Source organism: Cnephaeus nilssonii (assembly GCF_951640355.1).
Source record: "Cnephaeus nilssonii genome assembly, chromosome: 21".
Taxonomy (NCBI): Eukaryota; Metazoa; Chordata; class Mammalia; order Chiroptera; family Vespertilionidae; genus Cnephaeus; species Cnephaeus nilssonii.
In genome coordinates this window covers 27,438,040-27,459,485 of record NC_137092.1, presented here as the reverse complement: position 1 = coordinate 27,459,485, position 21,446 = coordinate 27,438,040, and the positions used below count along the sequence as shown (strand labels likewise).

General features: G+C 39.0%; 1 protein-coding gene across 3 annotated transcripts in view; it reads right to left on the bottom strand.

Annotated features, from left to right (window-relative positions):
- The window catches only part of PLA2G4A (phospholipase A2 group IVA), a 232,561-nt gene that overhangs the window by 90,637 nt on the left and 120,478 nt on the right, over positions 1 to 21,446 (bottom strand). For 2 of the 3 annotated variants that reach the window (XM_079761548.1, XM_079761547.1), the window contains exon 3: positions 6,831 to 6,912. In XM_079761548.1, the coding sequence (XP_079617674.1) occupies positions 6,831 to 6,912 (82 nt within the window). Of the gene's footprint in view, positions 1 to 6,830; positions 6,913 to 7,035; positions 7,363 to 21,446 lie in introns of those variants that run through there. The other variant, XM_079761546.1, reaches the window with a different exon arrangement.

Below are 21,446 nucleotides of genomic sequence, written 5' to 3'. Positions count from 1 at the left end.
TTGGGAGCTAACCTTGAAATGCAGTCCATTCTTATCCAAGAATTGCCTGTCATCATGGAAAGATTAATAACCTTGCTGCCAAAAGAAACAATGGAGTCCCCAGAGGCGCCACCCTGCCCAGGACCGCCTGTAATCTGTAACCATTCTATCCATTTCTATTTCTTTTACCTACTTCCCCATGCCTGTAATACCCATCCATTTTCATTCCTTTTGCATACCCAACTTCCCCATGTAATCTTTATCCTTCTGCCCCATATAAGCAGCTGGCTTATGAGGGTGCAGAGCATATTTTCATGGATGACCTGCTGCTCCCAGAATACTGTAGGCATTCTTGGAACAAATGCTCATATGTGATTATAAATAAATAAATAAATAAATAAATAAATAAATAAATAAAATAGTCAGTAAGACACAGGTTCAAGTCTTACATATGTATGATTAGACTCCCGTCTGAGGAGTGCCAAACAGCAGTCTAGACAGCTGTCAAGGCAGGCCAGGAAGTGAACTGTGCGCAAGAGTATCAGATTAGACAATGGAAGTATCATCCCACCATTTGTTTCTCTCAAGCTGAAAAAAGAAGGATCTATTAATTAGGTCAACATGGAAATTCATGATGGATATTTCTTTTCTGGAAGGTGAAAAACTAAAAATTATCTCTGTGCACAGACTACCCATAAAGAATATTCTTTGGCTCATATTAAGGTTATATTTAAGAAATAAATGTCTTATATTGATATCTGAAATATTTTAACAATAAGAGGTAATATTTATTTAGTGCTTATTATGCACCAGGCATGTAAGTGCTTCACATATGTCAACTCATCAAATTCTCACAACATCTCTTAGATGAGAGAAAGACAGAGAGAAAACTCGCCCCAGGACACAGAACTAGGGAGGAATATTTGGCTCTGGAAAACATTTTTCATACACTCTTGCTGCTTCCCTGGAGATTCTGATCACTGTGGAATTCAAGGATGGCTATTAAGGGGGTAACATTTTCATACTAATTTCTACATTGCTCTTGCTGCTGCTGAAGATTCTCAAATGATTAAGTAGATGATATTTCTTTTCCTACATATCCAACACCATGCCTCTTGCCCAATATTGACAAATGGAAAGGTTGAACTCTAAGTTCCTTTCCAGGGAATTATTAACAATTTGTGTTGATAGTTATTTCTTTTCAAGAGGTTTATTCCTCTGAGTGGTCCCGGAGGTGAAGAGATTGAGGCTACTGCATTGGAGAGGCAAGAATGGAGGAAAGAGGGCTGCCTTTCCTAAAACGTATGTGGGTTTGGATTTTCTTAAGGTGTTACAAGTGTTGGAAAACCATGCTCCCTGTGCATGTGCATGGACTGGTAACTACAGGATGGCCATGAAGGCTGGACTGGATGCACTGTTACCTTGAACACAGTGGTAGGGTCTTTCTGGTGTGGTGTATGATCACTGGGAAGACTACTCTGAGAGGCATTTCAGTGGAAATGCCAAAAGTGGAATCCAGAACTCATGAGAATATTTACCCGAAGGTCTGATGCCAATGACGGTAGCCACCAAGCCTTACAACAGGCCCTCCTCCTAATTTACAGGCAACTCTAAGTACCTAGAATACCTGTGGGACCTTGGAGAGGGGAGATCACCCACATCCTCCCACCTACTCTAGTGAGCGGGGACTCAGAGTCCAAATTAATGAGATTTAGCAAAACCGAGTGAGTGCGATTTCATGGACCTGAGTAATGTGGCAACTATCCATTTCACTGCACTGGGATGTGTTAACTCAGAGTAATTGCTCCACAGGACTGCAGAGACAGAAAAGGCAACAAAAGGAATTGAATACATGCCAATATTTAGTGCTTGGTCACTAGTTTACATATGAATATGTAGCAAAAGTCAATTTGCAAAGGCACTTAGATGTTTATTTCAAGTCACCTTACAGATGCCCCATATTCATCCCTTGCCTCACCAGTCCCACGCCAGTGCTGTTGTGAATTCATCCTAGACCACGTGTCACTGAAAAACAAATGAAGCCCCAGTGTGTTTCTTCTAGGTTCAATACCACAAGATGGTATAAAACCAAGGTTCTTCAAGAATCTGCACAACATTTTTAAATCTCCCATTCCGTTTGAATCACCCGGTTTGGGTACTTATACACTCTGACAATAGGTGCAAGGTGACAACTTAAACTTCCGTTTTGGAGAACAGCCCTGTTTTCAATAATAAGCATTTACGTAAATTCTACGCAGTCAACACACAGTACAGCACAGGTGTGTCACATCTCAACCAAAGCTCTTTGCAGAGGAGAGGAAAATAGCATTTCCCAGTGCTGCAGCTCAGTGAAAACAGCACTTGGAGTTACCCTGCCTGGGTCTAAGTTATGTCTCAAATATCAGAAAATCACAAATGATGAAGAGAGAGAATTAAGTCATACTAAAATATGTATGTAGGACATCTTTGTTGCATGAGGGAAATAAAGCATTTATATACAGTCCACACATTTGATCATTTAACTTGAAATATACATTGTGACCTTTGAGGCAATGAAAATATATTCCCTACTTTTTTCATTGCTTGCGATCTGGTATAATCATGATTACAGTATAGAAGAATTTAAAATTAATTAATGCATTTGTGTTCATTTCTATTATTCTTCTCAAAGATAATGTATAAAGTCAGGTCATTAATCCTCTATAAGAGTTTTTAAAATAAAAAGTATTAAGTCACTAAGTATTAAGTCATTTATGGTTTCCTTTTATAAAGTGAATTCAGCAAAAAAAAAACAAAAACCTTAGACTCTTTGTTCCATTTTAAAAATCTTTAAAGTCTTCTCTGCTCATAAGCTGTCTAGACTCAGGCTAAACAAACACAGTATAGAAGAAATTGCCTAGATTCTATCTCCCAAAATACGGCCCATGCTTCAGCAGTGTCTGCATTACTTGAGTGTTAGAATCTATTCCCCAGACCCACTGAGTCAGAATCTGCATTCTGAACAAGATCCCCTGGTGATTCACATAGGCATTAATGTTTGAGAGCCACTGTTTGGGGAGATTAGGTGAGCCTCAGACCTGCAAATGACCCAGCCGTTTAAAAATTAGGAACTTGATACATATCTTGCTAAGAGTTTATCTGAAATAAACATCATTTACGCACAGATACAGATATGAAAAACAGAAGCTGAAGGTTCGTTCTCAAGAAAATCTTAAAACAGTCCCTTAAGACATTAAGCAGTAGGATCTCATAAAAAATGGTTTAAATACAATGAGTTCACAGTTCTCCCAAGTGTATTTACTTTTTATCGTTTAAATGCTGGCATTAAGCTGTATTGTCTCCTGAATACCTAAGGAGAGTAGACCTATCTGTAATCCTACAACTATCCTTAGAAGCCTAGAAGCCCTAATGTTTATGATGCAAATTTTGTAAAGAGAAAGAGGTTAGTGTCCAATGAGACCAGACAAGAATCCTCAGCACTTATGCACAATTAGGCTATGAAATGTACCTATCAAGGTATGCATTTTATCATTTCAAAAACACAGTGGGCCTGGCCAGTGTGGCTCAGTGGCTGAGCATCGACCTATGAACCAGGAGGTCATGGTTCCATTCCCAGTCAGGGCATATGCTGGGGCTGCGGGCTCGATCCCTGGTAGGAGGTGTATAGGAGGCAGCTGATCAATGATTCTCTCTCATCATTGATGTTTCTACCTCTCTCTCCCTCTTCCTTCCTCTCTGAAATCAATAAAAATATACTTTAAAAAACAAACAAACACCACTATGGTATTCATTTCCTGGTTTCATTTTAGGGAATGAAACATGACTTTACCCAGTTTTGAATTCTGAGACTACCCTCCATTATCAAAGTGATGTATATTTTCCCCAACACCATTTAAAAGGAGCAGAAACTCAGTGAGGAAGTCAGCACAGTGTGCCAGCTATTTCATTTGGTTATAAAATGAGGTCTGAGACCATGGACGAGTGTTTCATTTCATCTGCTCACAAAGAAAACTTTATTATCAACTGCAGTTTTACTGTCACTGAGGTCACTCTGCAAACATATATCTTCTGGTAGAAGAGGAAAGAAACAATAGAGAATACAGTTTACTATGCATCCACCCAGCACTCAGCACGATGCTGGCGTGCTGGCGGTTACATGTTACATCTACTACAACTTCCCATAGCTTCTGAAGTGAGCGTTATGGCAATACAGCCAAACTAATGCAAACTACCTATTTTAAAAATAAGACTACGGTGAGTCAGGTGCAAACTGGGAATTCAAACTACCTTTTCATAGGACGTGAACATTGGAGGGAGAGGTTGGCACTGGGCACTGGGTATAAATGATAGGTTCAAGCATACTGTGAGGAGCAGCTATGTCTGCTCTTGGATGGCCCAGAGCCCTCAGGTCAAAACAAGTAAATGAGTGAAATGTTATGAAAATGTCCAAACATGGCTCATGGGGTACTGCTGATGTTAGTCTGATGTTTTATCAATGCAGTATGGTATTTCTAAATGAAGCTAGTTAGGATAGGATTTATCAAGACACAAAATATAAAATAGATATAATCATACTGTTATCTAAAAAAAACAAAACAGGTAAAGGTATTTTATCGGGAAAGAATTGATTGATTTGTGTGGTGCCCTTTAGAAAGCCCCACAGGCAAAGCTGTAAAGCCCAATACTAAGGTCATTCTTCTTTACTGACACATGAAACTTTAGGGAAATTTGCCTTTTTAAATAAATGCAGACACTATCAACAACACAAGAGAGTGTACAGTTCTGTTATCTTAGTCTTCGCAGATCTTAGGCATTTTGTATAGTTCTATCCTTGTCCGTCTTTAAAGAACTTTTATACACAAACATCCCCAATTCAGCTTATTTGGTAATTTGTATAGATCAAGCTCCCCCAGCAATATCATAACTCCTCCTAAAAAAGTGACAGCTAATGCCCCTACCTTTTCTCACTATCACCTCCTCTTACTTCTCAAAAATAAAGTGTGTGCACTGTAAACTGTCCTTTCACTTTTTCATTCTAACCTTGTCATTGAATTCATTTCTCTAAGACTCTCCCTTGTTCTTTATCCTTATCTCTTCCTGACTTCCTGAAAACTCCTTAAGGTGACATAAAGGGTTGGCAATAATTCCTTCCCCTTGCCAAGAAAGAAATAAAGTTATGTGATAGCACAAACAAAATGAATTCAAGTTATAAACGCTGAATAAAAAGTTCAACAGAACACAATAGCACTGTCCTTTCTTCTGTAGTGATTAATCTCTAGTGGCTACTCCTTCCATGGTCCTTCACCTTAAAAAGGAAGGCTCTAGAGGTCAAGGGTCTCACCTGTGTTGTGTACACTGTGTGGATCCAAGATGCCTGCAGCCTATGGGGACGTAGTTAAGAAAAGCAGATCCAGCCTGGCCAGTGTGGCGCAGTGGTTGAGCATCCAAACTCATCACCGCCTGTTCACCTCTTTCCTTCTCTCACTTTTACCAACTTCCCAGACACCTTTCCTCATTCACTCAAGTGTTGAGCACAGAGCTCGCATTCTGCTTTTCTTAGTATTTCACTTCTCTCTATTGGCCCATTTTCATCGTGATTTCAACAAGCTCAAATCCCTCCTAGTCTTCAACGTAAAAAGTACATTCTACCTTCATCTCCAATACATTTAACAGACTATGCACAGAACAAACCTTTTTTATTTTTTTAAAATATATTTTTATTGATTTTTTACAGAGAGGAAAGGAGAGGAGAGGGATGGAGAGCTATAAACATCGATGAGAGAGAAACATTGATCAGCTGCCCTCTGCACACCCCCCACCGGGGATGTGCCCGCAACCAAGGTACATGCCCTTGACCGGAATCGAACCTGGGACCCTCCAGTCCGCAGGCCGACGCTCCATCCACTGAGCCAAACCGGTTTCGGCAGAACAAACCTTTTTTAAAATGAAGATACAATCATGTGATTCATGACTCAAATGCCAGCAGAATCTTCCCACTGAGTCTCTGATAAAATCTCAATCTTCGTCATATTAGTACATGTCCTCCATGACTGCCTGCCTATTTTCTAACAAAATGACGTGTTCTCCTTCCTTACAAGCACGCTGCTCCTCTCCCACCCTTGAACATGCTGTGGTCCCCGGGGACTTCGTCCTGTTCTCATCATCCACTTGCTAGTCCTTCAAGCACCAGTTTAAATGACATCTCAGCAGGGAAGCCTTCCCTGTTGCCCAGCCTGACAAATTGAATTCTCCCTCCTTTCTCCAAAACCTGTTCTGCGGGGTACATTGCCTTTCCCATGTTTTACCAAATTCATCATCGTTATATTTACCCATCTTTCTTTGCATTCCCACCTCAAAGACCCCGAGCCATTTCAGTGGTCAGATTAGCCTGGAAAACGGCTTTTTCAGAACATGGAGAAGGATACTGCCAACAAGCGAATTCAACATTATTCTCAGGATCTCGCTCACATCATTTCCAACTGTCCTACACCAATTTCTGAAACTATTTCCACACGTACTAAACACATTCAAAGGCACAGAACTAGAGAAACTGCTTTTTTTTGTTGTTGTTATCCTATAGCCGTAATACCTCACAGAGGCGGCTTGTTCAAAGTCAACTTAGCACTCTTTCCAAATAGAGTTAAACAGAATTTCTTTGAATTCCAAAGATCTGTATGTCATCAGACAGTCATTCTGTCTGACTCCAAGTCGTCTGAACTTAAGTGAAGGTAAAATGATATTCCAACAGCTATAGGGCATCAGAGAAGAAGATAACACATTTAAAGAGACAGCCCTGGCTTATCGAGGAACTCAAGCAACTCTGCAACAGAAAAGTACATGAAGGCACTTACGCAGGTCACCGAAGGCGCCCTTTGTCACTTTGGTGGCACGTAACACCACTACCGTGAACTTGTGGGAATACTGGTGCTCCACCTGGAAAGAAAATGAGAGTAAGTTAAAAATAAACCTCCAATAGAGAATCCAAGTAAATTGGTCTCGTTGTTTCCTTGAGACTAATTTAAAAATATTCCAGTGGAGAGGAAGTCATGTGCATACCAGAAACATTCTTTGATCCGCGGGCTGTTCCTTTTTGGATTCTCTCCTCTCTCCCATCACAGAATTAGTGAGGCGCTTGGATCATGCTTTCAAGTGTCGCTACCGCTTGACTACTAGGACTTCTCTGCTGTCAGGTTTACCAAGCGCTTGGGAAAAAATGTAAATCAGGACTGCAGCCTTCGAGGAGCACAATCAGGCTTTGTACTGGATGACTAAGAAGCCCTGCCTTAGAAAAGCAAGGTCAGGGCAAGATGTTTGCATTATTTAGGTTTGTTTGTTTTCATCGTTACTGTTGAATGAAAGTCTTGTTTGGCAAGACATTTCCAGAGCGGTTTTCAAAATCCTTTGGACCGAAGGCAATAGCAGGTAACTGCTTCTATGAAATGTAATGCATTTGTCACAAACCACTTGCAGCAATGTTATGAGTTTCTATTAGCCTAGTAGTTTTCATGCACATCATAAATGTTAACAGGTAGGAGACTTTATTAAATACCTAACTAGAAGTCAGTTATTAAATAACTCTATCGAACAAAACAGAATGGGGAAACAGGGGCTCACATAGTTCTCTGAGCAACAGAAAAGATTATGCGTCTTTATTTAAAGCTCAAGAATTTTTGTTTAATCTTAGAAGTGGCCCACATTTATAAGCTACTCCTACCATTCTTTATTTTAACAGAATTGCTTAACTGGTTAAAAGTCCATAATGATTGAAAAGAAGCTAAAATACTAATAACACTGAGAAGTAAATAACAATAGTCTAAAAACAAACAGGCATAAAATATTATAAAAACAAGTCATAAAGACCAGCATTAGTAGGATCAAAAGTTATACAGCCTTCAACACTTTTTGAAGATATCACTCTATCGATATAGTAGTTAATATCCAGATTAATAATATAACCAAAAGGCAGAGAATCACCTCTGTGTAGCCAAAGTTTTATGCTACATAAATGAAATTATTAATCATGAAGAAAACATGAATCCTTTTTTATAAGTGTGTGGCCTTATACAACAGATAAAAATTACATGCATGTACTCCCATCACCAGAGAGAAAGAAAGAGGGAGGGAGGGAGGAGAGAGAGAGAGAGAGAGAGAGAGAGAGAGAGAGAGAGAGAGAGAATCCATTACCATAATTAGAGACTTCAATGCTCCTCTATCAGAAATGGACAGATCCAGCAGGCAGAAAATCAATAAACACATAATTAAACTCAATAACACCATCAACCAACTAGATATAATTACCATCAATAAACTATTTCATCCAGCAATGGCAGAATACACATTAGTCTTAAGCTCATATAGAACAATCATACAGCATCTAACTTTCAGACCACAAAGGCATTAAACTAGAAATCAGTAACAGAATGATAGCTGGAAAATCACAAAGTACTTAGAGGTTAAATAATATACTTCTAAACACATCAAAAAAGAAGTCTCAGAAGTTTTAAGATATTTGGAACTAAATGAAAGTGAAACTATGATATAAAAATTTTGAGGATTTAGTGAATATAGTGCTTAGAGGGAAATTTATAGTCTTAAATAAAATACATCACATATGTCATATATAGGGTGTCCCTAAAAATGTATGCACATTTTGAGTAATTATTAATTCCAATGGGTTAAACCTGAAAAGAAAGAAACATTGATTGAGCTATCAGCTTTAAGTAGTATATACATTTTTTGAGATATCCTGAATATATATATATATATGTATATATGTATATATATATATATATATATATATATATATATATATATGAAAAAAGATCTAAAATTAATCTTCTAAGTGCCTACTTTTTAGGAAACTAGAAAAATTATGTCCAAAGTAAGCAGAAGAAAAATAGTAAAAATTAGAGCTGAAATAAATAAAATTGAAAACAGAAATAAATAAAGAAAATCAATGAAACCAAAAGTTGGTTTTTGAAAAGATGAATGAAATTCATAAGTGTTTAACCAGGTAAATAAGAAAAAATATACAGAGAATAAAAATTACAAATATAAAATCAATGAGGGAAGATCACTACAGAGCCTATGGACATTAACAAAAATAATAAAGGAATACTATGAACAACTCTAAACCCACAATTTGATAACCTAGAATAAATGAATCAATTTCTTGAAAGATATAATCTGCCCAAAGGCACACAAGTAGCAAGACAACTGGAAATGCCTATGTCTATAAAGAAATTAAATCAATGCTTAACCTTCCAAAACAGAAAGCACTAGGCTCAGATGGATTCACTGATAAATTCTACCAAACACGTAAGGAAGAAATTACACCAATATTCTTCAATCTCTTCCAAAAGATAGAAGCAGTTCCTAACTCATTCTATGAAGCCACATTACCCTGATAACGAAATCAGACAGAGGCATTTCCAGAAAAGGAAACTATAGACCAATATCTCCCATAAACATAGATGTAAAAATTCTCAGCAAATTATTACCAAATAAAATTCAACAATATATAAAAGAAATAATAACCACAACCAAGTGGGATTTATCCTAGGTGGGCAAGGCTGGTTACTCATTAAAAAATCAGTTTAATGTAATTTATCACATCAACAGGCTAAAGAAGAAAAATCACACGATCATGTTCATTGATGCAGAAACGTTATTTGAAAAAATTCAACACCTATTCATGATAAAAACTCCCAGCAATTTAGAAATAGATGGGAACTTCCTCAACTTGATAAAAAAAAATCTAAAACAAGCCAATAGCCAATATAATACTTAATGGCATAAAACTAAAAGCTTTCCTATAAAGAATAGGAACAAGACCAGGATATTTGTTCTTCCCACCCCTTTTTGTGATTGTTACTAGGTGTCCAAGCTAATGCAGTAAGACAAGAAAAAGAAATAAAATATATACAGATTGTGAAGGAAGAAATAAAACTGTCTTTGTTCACAGATGGCTTGATTGTCTATGTAGGAAACACAATAGAATTGATTTTTAAAACTTCTGGAATTAATAAGTAATTATAGCAAGGTTGTAGAATATACGGTTAATATGCAAAAGTCAATCTTTTTCCTATATACCAAAAATGAACAAGTGGAATTTGAAATTTAAAACATAATAACATTGTCCTAACCAGTTTGGCTCAGTGAATAGAGCATTGACCCTTGACTGCAGGGTCCCAGGTTCAATTCCAGTCAAGGCTTGATCCCCGGCCCTGGTTTGGGAGCGTGCAGGAGGCAATCAATCAATGTGTCTCTCTCACATTGATATTTCTCTCTCTGTCTCTCCCCCTCCCTTCTACTCTCTCTAAAAGTCAATGGAAAAATATCCTTGGGTGAAGATTTAGAAAAAAAAATAAAAACATAATACCATTTACATTAGCACACCTCGCCAAAATGAAATATTTATGTATAAATATTTTTAAAATGCAAAAGGTCTATATAAGGAAAATCACAACATATTTTTAAAATGTAAAAGGTCTATATGAGGAAAGCAATGATGATCTAAATAAATAGAGAGGTATTTTATGTTCATAGATAGAAGACTGAATGTTGTCAAGATTATTAGTCATTCCCAATTTGCTCTATAGATTCAATGCAATCCCAATAAAAATCTCAGCAGGTTATTTTGTGGATATCAACAAAATGATTTTAAAGTTGATATAAGAAGGAAAAGAACTCAGAATAGCCAAACACAATATTAAGGAAAAGGCCAAAGTCAGAGGAATGATGTTACTTGACTTTAAGACTTATTATAATTGTACAGTAATCAAAACAGTATAATATTGGTTAAATAACACACAAATAGATCAATGGAATGAAATAGAGAGCCCAGAAATAGAATGACATACTAGTAAATATGGTCACTGATCTTTGATAAAGGAGCAAAGCACAATATAATGGAGATAAGATAGGTTTTTTTAGAAAATTATGTTGGAATAACTAGACATTCACACGCAAAAAAAAAAAAAAAAATCTAGACAAATAATTCCTGGGCTTGAAAGAGAATAAGTAGGGGCTCTTGAAACCCAGCTTAAGGATTAGCTTTCTCCACTAAAGTGAACTTAATAATTATTGTATGTCATAACACACGACCCCAAATCATTTATGATCTTTTTTTCATATCCTAGAACTTCTAATACCACATGGGTTTTCAAATGCCAAAAAAAACTCCCATGTAAGATAAAAATTATTAGTAATGTTCTGATCTATTATTTAACACAATTTTTGAAATTGCAGCAAATCTATTCATATGTCAGATTGCTGGGACTGACCATCAGACCCGAGCGATGGATGAATGGATTACTCTGACGCAAGTTTCTGTGAAAGAGAGGCTAAGGGACTGCTTGACTATAGGCACCAAGCAGCCATGATTGCCTGCCTCCTTAGGCTTTTATTGTAACAACAGCTTGAACTAAAATTAACCTCTAGATACAATCATCAGGGTAAGTATCCTTGAGAAAGCACTAAACATAGTGCTTTCTAAAAGACTAAACATAGTGATTCCAGCAAAACACCCAGGGTTTCAGACTTGTTTGGAAAAGTCAAGCCAGGGGCTGACGCCTTCAGCAAGGTCCCCTTAAGAGGCCCCCAACCTTTTGGAGAATCCTCCTTACAGACTTTCCAACTAAGTCCCGTGCTTCTCTACATCAGATGATTACTAATAACATATACTGAGAAAGATATTGTTATTCTAAGGATTCATTGAGTATAAGCCCTATGTTAGGCATTCTAGTAGATACAAATTTTCATTTAATTTTCCCCAAAACCCTATAGAATAGGTATTATTACTTACATTTAAGGATGAGTTGTGCTCTCTAAAGTGAGACTCTGAGTGTCTAATTTCCCAGTATCTCATAAACATTAAAGTTAAACTTGAATTATAATCCAGTCTTGCTGTTCCCAATGTTTTACTCTTTCTATATTCCTTTACTTGCACAGAGAATAATAATACCGATACCAATACCTTTAATAGTAAAAAATATATATACTGTTTCCATTTATTAAAGTGGTATAGAAAGTTACAATCTATTCTGTCTATTGTATCTGTAGTGGATCTGAACTCTATTAATTGGGTTATTTTGTCTATCATTCAGCTCTGCATTTAAATTTGCTTTTATTTCCATCAGCCTCGATTCTGTCTTCCTAACATTATAAAATGAAATACTATAAGGAGCAAACCAACCACCTTCTTGGTTTTTACAAGTTCATTTTGAAAACACCATGTATCTTAAGAAAATTATTTTCAAAACAGAAGTATCAAAATCATACCAATCTCTAGGAGCTGTAAAGAGAGTATCTATAAAGTAAGTACAAATTCTTAGAAAAAAAGTGCTCAGTTTCAATCAATGACTAGCCAAATACTTTTTTGATAATCCTTGCCATGTTCCTGGGGGCCAATATGACATAAAATTTCAAAGTAGGATGAGCAGGGCTAGCTTCTGACATGAATAGGAGACTTTTCATTACGTCTCAGGGATAGCGCCAGAGGAGATGGTATTATTGAATCCACAACAGTGTTCCCGGGGAAACTAATGACTCAGCACAATGCTAGTTGATAGTTGGCCAAAAGAGATGCCATATTTCAATTGAGATGTCAAATATAAGCTCAATATACTGACTTAGTCACCAAGATTAAGCCTTGCCTTCAGGTCTTGGATTACCTTACTTTGAGGGTCTTTCTTCATCTATAATCTTTTCCGTAGACCGCAACTCTTTTTCTTTTCAATATTACAATAACCCAGTCATTATGAAAATAGCTACTATATTAAATTCATTCTGGAGAATTATATTGACATCTGTAACTAAAATGATTAGACATTGGAAAAAAGAATCAGTCCATGTATACAAAATCAATTTGACGATTGTCTTAATCTGTTAAAAGTTCCACTGTTACAAAAAGAACCAAAAGGAACAATCACAAAACAAATCTGACGGAGGAGAAGGTAGATTCTGCATGCAAATTTTTTTTTTCCTTCAATTAAAACTAAAGACTGCTTCTATGATAAAGACTACAGAGTCTCAGTACTGAACCCAGACTTTGTGATCTCCACAATCAGCAGCAGGCAAGTTCAAACAAGTCTCAGAAAGGTTTAAAAAAAAAAGTGGCTGCATTGATAGCATCCAAGAGTCATGATACTTTTAAAAATAGATACTTAGCCCTAACTGGTTTGGCTCAGTGGATAGAGCATCGGCCTGTGGACTGAAGGGTCCCAGGTTCGATTCCAGTCAAGGGCATGTACCTTGGTTGTGGGCATATCCCCAGTGGGGGCGGGGGGGGGGGGTGTGCAGGAGGCAGCTGATTGATGTTTCTAACTCTCTAACCCTCTCCCTTCCTCTCTGTTAAAAAAAATCAATAAAATATACTTTAAAAAATAAAATAGGATACTTATTTCGGTTTCACTTCCTGGTGTGGAGTTTCATTCTAATACATTTAAGAGGTACAGGCAGTGTGTTACTATTCTCCCACATTTTATAAGAGCAATCACTTTATATATTTGTAATCTACAGTGCTATCTAACCTTGCCATGTTCCTAGGGGCCAATATTATGGATTGGCTATTTACACAAATAATCCTAATGTCCAAAACACCTGATTTAACAACAGAATTTGTTAGTTCTAGCAGACATAATTAAAAGAAAATCAAATGTAGCCACTATGGAAGACAGTGTGGAGTTTCCTCAAAAAATTAAATATGGAACTGCCATTTGGCCCAGGGATCTCACTTCTAGGAATATATCCTAAGAATCCTGAAATACCAATCAGAAAGAAAAGTGCTCAGTTTTAATCAATGACTATCCAAATACTTCTTTGATAATCCTTGCCATGTTTCTGGGCGCCAATATCACATAAAATTTCAAGCTAAGATGATCAGGCCTACCTTCTGACCCGAATAGGAGACTTTTCATTATGTTTCAGAGATAGTGCCAGAGATGATATTACTGAATCCACAACAATGTTCATGGCAGCATTATTGACAAATGGCTAAGATCTGGAAACAGCCCAAGTGCCCAGCAGTAAATGAATGGATAAAAAAAACAAAACAAAAAAAAAAACCCGTGGTACATTTACACAACGGAATACTAGGCAGCTGTATAAAAGAAGGATCGCTTAACCTTTGAGACAGCATGGAGGGACCTGGAGGGTATGACGCTAAGCGAAATAAGCCAGTCAGAGAAAGAGAAGTATCACATGATCTCACTTGTAGGTGGAATCGAATGAAGAAAATAAACTGAGGAACAAAATAGATCCAGAGCACGGAACAGACTGACAAATCTCAGAGAGAACGGGGGAGGAAGAGCCTCACCAAATGCAACCATGCTCATGTCTTTTTTTTTTTTTTAATATATTTTATTGGTTTTTTACAGAGAGGAATTGAGACGGATAGAGAGTTAGGAACATCAATCAGCTGCCTCCTGCACACCCCCCACTGGGGATATGCCTGCAACCAAGGTACGTGCCCTTGACTGGAATCGAACCTGGGACCCTTCAGTCTGCAGGCCGACGCTCTCTCCACTGAGCCAAACCGGTTTCGGCAATGCTCATGCCTTGATCGTGGACTTTCCAGCCTCCAGAACTACGAGAAATAGATTTATGTTGGTTTTAAGCTACCCATTCTGTGGCCTTTTGTTACAGCAACTCTAATGAGTTAAGACATTATGTACATATGTATGCATATTTGTATGTATCTCCTATTAATTCTGTTTCTCTGGAGAACTCTGACTACTACAGTAACACAAAACTAAAGAGCTGGGAGGGCCTTAATCACCACCATACATATCAGTGATCCAGGAGAGCACAGAAACCCAGAAAGGTGAGCCCGATCTTGCCAAGGGGGCGTTTTGCTGATTCAGAGAAGAGGAATCACAGAGACTGAGCAGCCTTGAAGGATCATGAGCCTTCTAAAGACAAGCACTCTAAGAAACCATCCTCTTGTTTCACGTTGAAAACTCCACAGACTGTACCTCAGGAATAACTATAAGCAGCCCTTCCATGTCTGGCAGCCCAGTTTAGAGTCATTGAGGGAGCCCAGAAAACAGCTAACCTACAACTGAGCCTGAGAGAAGCAAATAAAATTAGGTCTGAAGAATTATTTCTACAGATAATTTTTCATGATCATATTTTGCAAAATCAAAGATAATTAGGAGCATGAGGAGGTATGACTCCAAGAGAACAAACCAGCACAATTAATTAATGGGCACAAAAACAGACCCACCTAAGAAACAGCCACACTGGAGTTCAAGGAAATGGAAGTCGAGTTTAACTATGACCATATGGAACTGGAAACTGTTTTTTTAAAAAATGGCTGAGAAAAAATTTTAAAGAACCAAATAGAAATTCAAGAACTGAAAGGTAAACTTGGTGACTTTCTAGGGCTTTCTGACCTATGATCTGTGGTGGAAAAGCAGAAACCTGGGTGTTACTTTAAATAACTTTGGCCAAGCTGGCATAGCTTAGTGGTTGAGCATCGACCTATGAACCAGGAGGTCATGGTTCAATTCCCATTCAGGGTACATGCAATCCTCAGTGTGGGGCATGCAGGAGGCAGCCAATCAATGATTCTTTCTCATCACTGATGTTTCTATCTCTCTCTCCCTCTCGCTTCTTCTTTAATAAAAATATATAAAAATAAAATAAATGTGTATGCTTTGGCCTCAGGATTGAGGCTTGGGGCGGGGAATGGCTGGTAATAGGAAAGGTTTAAAGATTATCACTTAACTGTTCTCATACTCACAAAAATTACACTATTTGCCATAAAACTCAACATTAGCTTTTGCACAGTGCTGTGCTTATGCAATAGTACTTCTGTTGCCTTTATGTTTTTGATTTCCCAGTAGCAGTATCTCATCTCCTGAACTTCCCCACCCCCCATACTCCCACCGGGAATACCTTACCTAATTAAGTTTCTAAAGAATGCTTTTGTACACATAATTTATTTTTTTTATAAAAGCCCTGTGAAACAGACACAGCAGGTATTATTCAGACCCTGTTTTCCACACGCAGCAGCTAAAATGCAGAGTTCAAGTGCTCATGAGCACGTAACTGAAGCCGAAACTGCCACTGGAACACTAGTTCTTTGATTACTGACCCAGCGTTTCCCCCCACCTTCTGTTACCGCAATAATCTAGAATAATATCTTCATAATTTTTTGGTAAATTTTCCCATCATCCTACAATGACATTTTTCAAAGGCCCTGTATGGAAACAGGCGGTCATGCTGGTGTATCCGAATGTCTGTCTGTCTGTCTGATGTGAAGACGGCCTTTGTTTCTGTGGACGTGGGGCAGTGCCCCTGGACTGCTCATAGGTGGTGGGAAGAGGTGTGGCTTTGTTTTCTTTTCACTCCAGGAAAGTGACTCATGTTTGTAGAGTAAACAGATGGAAATTTTTATAAATATTTTATACTTTGCAATGATCTATCCTTGTAACGTGGAGGTCTCCCTGGCCCCAAAGAACTTCAGTAAGTCCTGGAGACACAAATAGTCTGCAAGTTGGGAAGCACTGAACTTTGCCATGTAGTTATCACTCTATTTTCTACCACATTTTTTTTTAAAAATATGTATATATATATTTTATTGATTTCAGAGAGAAAGAGAGAAGGAGAGAGAGATAGAAACATTGATGAGAGAGACACATCCACTGGCTGCCTCCTGCAGGCCCCTTACTGGGATCGAGCTCGCAACCTGGGTATGTGCCCTGACTGGGAATCAAACCCAGGACTTCCTGGTTCATAGGCTGACGCTCAACCACTGAGCCACTACCACCGGGCTTCTACCACATTCTTAAAAGCCGGTATCACTGGGAGCAAAAGAACTTGCTGGCTGAATCTGCTGATTTAGTCCACAGGATTCTCCAACATGTCACTGCATCACAGGCAGGACCAGGAGTCAATCCTTTGTGCCTCGAGGCAGCCAAAACTGTGTTGGCCCGTCTGGCACTGTTCATGACTAACTAGCTGGCTTAGCTTTCCCCACTTTCCTTTTTTACTAAAATTGATCTGTGCCGAGTGTGCTCGTGTATATGTTTTGAAAAGTATCATTCTGTGAAAACTGCAACAGGGAATGTCACACACAAAAATTTACATACACAGAGCACACAGTTTTTTTCCTACATACACAGCAAGAACAAGAAGAATGGAGAAACCTGTAAGGCTCTTAGGATCTCTTTATTTAAAAGGGCGATAAATTGAAATACTGGTTGTGTCCAACTCCAATGCTGGGGAAGGTAAAGAAAATGTGATAGACATGTGGTTTTCACATACTTCTCTGGAGGTCGGGGCTGAGAAAAATGAATCTGCATATAAGATACAGAAAACTTAATCACTATGAAAAAAACAAGTGAAAAGAATATACCGTCATTGTTGAAATTCATCTATAGAAAAACCGTAACTGTGAAAGGAAAGTAGGATACTGTTTTCAAAAAACAACAGTTATCTCATTTTAAACCCTCATTATATGCTTTTCACAAGGATAACACTTTAAAAAGAAGGAAAAATATAAATTGAAAGTAAAAGGATGCATATAGTAATCAAAGAAACTAGAAGGGATTATATTTACAAAATACAAAGTAAAATTGAAAACAAAGTCATTGTTAGAGATAAAAAAAAGGACCTTTTATAACGATAAAGTATCAAACAGAAATATATACAATTCAGAAGTTACATGCACTAATAAAATCTCTTCAAAATTCATAAAACAAAATCAAATATGAACTATATTTTTGTATATGAAACATGGATCAAAATAGACAATATGCTGGTCCATAATCATTACAAACAAAAAATTATGCAGAAGAAGTACAACTGGCATTACTTATAGATAACAGGAATGTGTAAGCTGAAAGCCCAAAGAATCAACAACTAGAATTATAAAGAAATTCAATAAATTGACTGTATCTACAAAAAAATCAATTGTAATTCTATATTAATACAATAACTAATCAGAAAATTAAATTTATAACTATCTTTAGAGTGACACTAAAACATCAACTATCAAGAAGTACATCTAAAAAAAGAAACAAAAGATTTCTCACTGAAAACTATAATACACTACTGAGAGAATTAAAGATAATCTAAATAACATTTGTTTTGGATTAGATTCATGGGTTGTTAATAAATTGGAAAATGCAATATTGTTATCATTTTCATTCCTCCCCTAACTGAACTATAGACTTATAACAGTACCAATAAAAATCTCAGCAGTTGTGTGTGTGTGTGTTTGTATGTAATTGATAAATTGATTCCAAAATTTATATGAAAATGCAGAGTACTGAAAATAGCCAAGACAATCTCCAGGAAGAAAAAGTTGGAGAATTTACACAGACGCATTTCAAAGCTAGAGAAATTAACATAGATTGGTAGTGGGCAAACACAGATTGAATGACTAACAGAACAGAATAGAAATCAAGTCACATATATGGCTGCCTGATTTTCAGCAAAGGCACCATAGCCATTCAGTGAGGAATTGACAGCTATCAGTGGACTACATAAATAGTTTATAGTATATTCAAATAATAAAATACTACTACATGGCAATGTAAAAATGTGAAATCCTGCTACTGCAAAAACATGAATGAGACACACAGATATAATGTTGAATACAAACATCTATATGAAGGTCAAGAACAGCAAAACTTATCCTATCTAATAATAGACAAATATGCAAATTGACCATACCTCCGACACACCACAAGCCACGCCCACAGGCCACGCCCACCATCCAATCAGAGCGAGCATGCAAATTAACCCAAACCAAGATGGCTACAGCCACAGAGAGCAAGGTTTCCTAGGTAACAGAGGAAGCCAAGCTTTCCGCCTGCCCTTGCCAGGCCTAAGCCTCCACTCAAGCTACAAAGTTTCAATTATAGAAGGTAAACAAATTCAAACAAATGGCGGCAGAATGGAGCTTGAGAGAGCAGGCCAGGGTTGCCGCTGGCAACAGGGGAAGCAAAGCTTTCCACACACCCTGGCTGGGCCCACCCGCTTAAGGCAACAAAGTTTCAATTATAACCCCAACACAAATGGCTGCCGGCCTTGGCCTCGGAGGGAGCCCCAGGCTTGGCTCCGCTCCAGGCTACAAAGTTTCAATTGTAGAAGGAAAATAAATTCCAGATATCAGGGCCTCCGCTTGGGTTGCCAGGGAGCATGGCCGGCCTGCAAACCACCACAGGCCCCTCGCTCAGGCCGCCCCACACCCCAAGGGAACCCCTGCCTGATCCGGGACGCCCTTCAGGGCAAACCAGCTGGCCCCCACCCCTGTACCAGGCCTCTATCCTATCTAATAAAAGAGTAATATGCAGATTGATCATCACTGCAACACACAAGATGGCTGCCCCCATGTGGTCAAAGATCCTGCCCCCATGTGGACACAAGATGGCCACCACAAGATGGCCAGCAGGGGAGGGCAGTTGGGAGGCACCCGGCCTGCAAGGGAGGGCAGTTATGAGGGACCAGGCCTGCAAGGGAGGGCAGTTGGAGGTGATCAACCCTGCAGGAGAGGGCAGTTAGGGGTGACCAGGTCGGCAGAGGAGGGAAGTTGGGGGCAAACAGGCTGGCAGCAGAGTGGTTAGGGAGTGATCAGACTGGCAGGAAGAAGCGGTTAGGGGCAATCAGGAAGGCAGGCAGGCAAGCAGTTGGGAGCCAGCAGTCCTGGATTGTGAGAGGGATGTCCGACTGCCCGTTTAGGCCCGATCCCATAGGGCCTAAACGGGCAGTCGGACATCCCTCGAGGGGTCCCAGATTAGAGAGGGTACAGGCTGGGCTGGGGGACAACCCCCCTCCGTGCACGAATTTCGTGCACTGGGCCTCTAGTCCTATATAATAAAAGCCTAATATGCTAAGTGTCTGGTCGGACGGACGTTCAACCAATCAAAGTGTAATATGCTAATGATATGCTAAGGCCACTCAACATCTCGCTATGACATGCACTGACCACCAGGGGGCAGACAGTTGACCAGTCGACCAGTCACTATGACGTGTACTGACCACCAGGGGGAAGACACTCTGACCAGTAGGTTAGCTTGCTGCTGGGGTCCAGCAGATCGGGACTGAACAAGATGGGCCGGACATGACCGGGAGCCCTCCCGCAGACCCTCCCCGGCTAGCCAACCTCCCACGTCTCTCTCTGGCCCCGATGGTGCACCGGTGGGGTCCCTCAGCCTGGCCTGCACCCTCTCGCAATCCGGGACCCCTCGGGGAATGTCGGAGAGCCAGTTTCGGCCCGATCCCACAGGGGGAGTGCTGCTCAGCCAGAAGCCGGACTCACGGCTGGCGAGCACAGCAGCAGTGGTGGGAGCCTCTCCTGGCAGCGCTAAGGGAGCAGGCCTAAGCCATCAGTCAGACATCCCCCGAGGGCTTCCAGACTCCGAGGGACACCGCCTGAGTGCACAAATTTTGTGAATCAGGCCTCTAGTCTATAATAATAGAAATCAAATATTGGTTACCTGTGTGGAGTTTGACTGGAAGGGACATGAGCAACTCTTTGGGGGTACTTATAATGTTGTGTATCTTTACCTGGATGATGGTTTCATGTGTGGTATGTTATATTTCAATATTAAAAAGTCAAATAGAAAGAGAAGCTTTCAGAGAAAACTGAGAAGGAATCAACAGCAAGAAAACAAGAAAGTGAAACAGAACCAGAGAAAATTGAGAAGACTTTCAAGAAGAGGTGGATAAGCAGCAGAGGTAGGGGTAGGGGTGGAATGGGGGAACTAAAGAGTCTATTGAACTCACCAAAGATGCCCTTAATGAGACCTTTTTGTAAAGTGGAAGAGCTGAGATCAGTTTTCAGTCATTCAAGTTGTGAACGAAGAGGAAGAAGGAGCTGCAAAGAATCCTAACACATCAATCCTTGCTGTCTGAGCAGGGACGGAGAAAGGATGGTAGCCAGAGAGGGATGTGGGGTTAAAGAAAGGTGCTTCCTTTTAAGTAAAAATGAGACTGTGGATCCTTAATATCCATAACATTTATTTCTAGTCCCTATAAACCTAACTAAATCTCTAGTATTAAATTCCACAAAGAAATTTCTCTTCTTTTATTTAATTTTTATCAGAAGAAAAAAGGTATACGGTACTTCCAATGAAGTTTGGAAAATTACATTCTAAAATTTGAATCACTCAACTCTTTTACAAAAATAAACCATCCATAGAAAAGTTTGCTTAAATATTTCTAACTAAGGGAAAGGTTACAGAATCAATTACCCTGGAAATGCTTATCAAACCTGAAACTCAATGGTTATTTTATCTTGCCCTAGCCGGTTTGGTTCAGTGGCTAGAGCGTCGGCCTGCGGACTGAAGGTCCCAGGGTCGATTCCCATCAAGAGCACATGCCCAGGTTGCGGGCTCGATCCCGATGTTTCTATCTCTCTCCCCCTCTCCCTTCCTCTCTGAAATCAATAAAAAATATATTTTAAAAAAGTTTCTTTTATCTTCTCCCCACCAATTCATGTGACGGATATAACA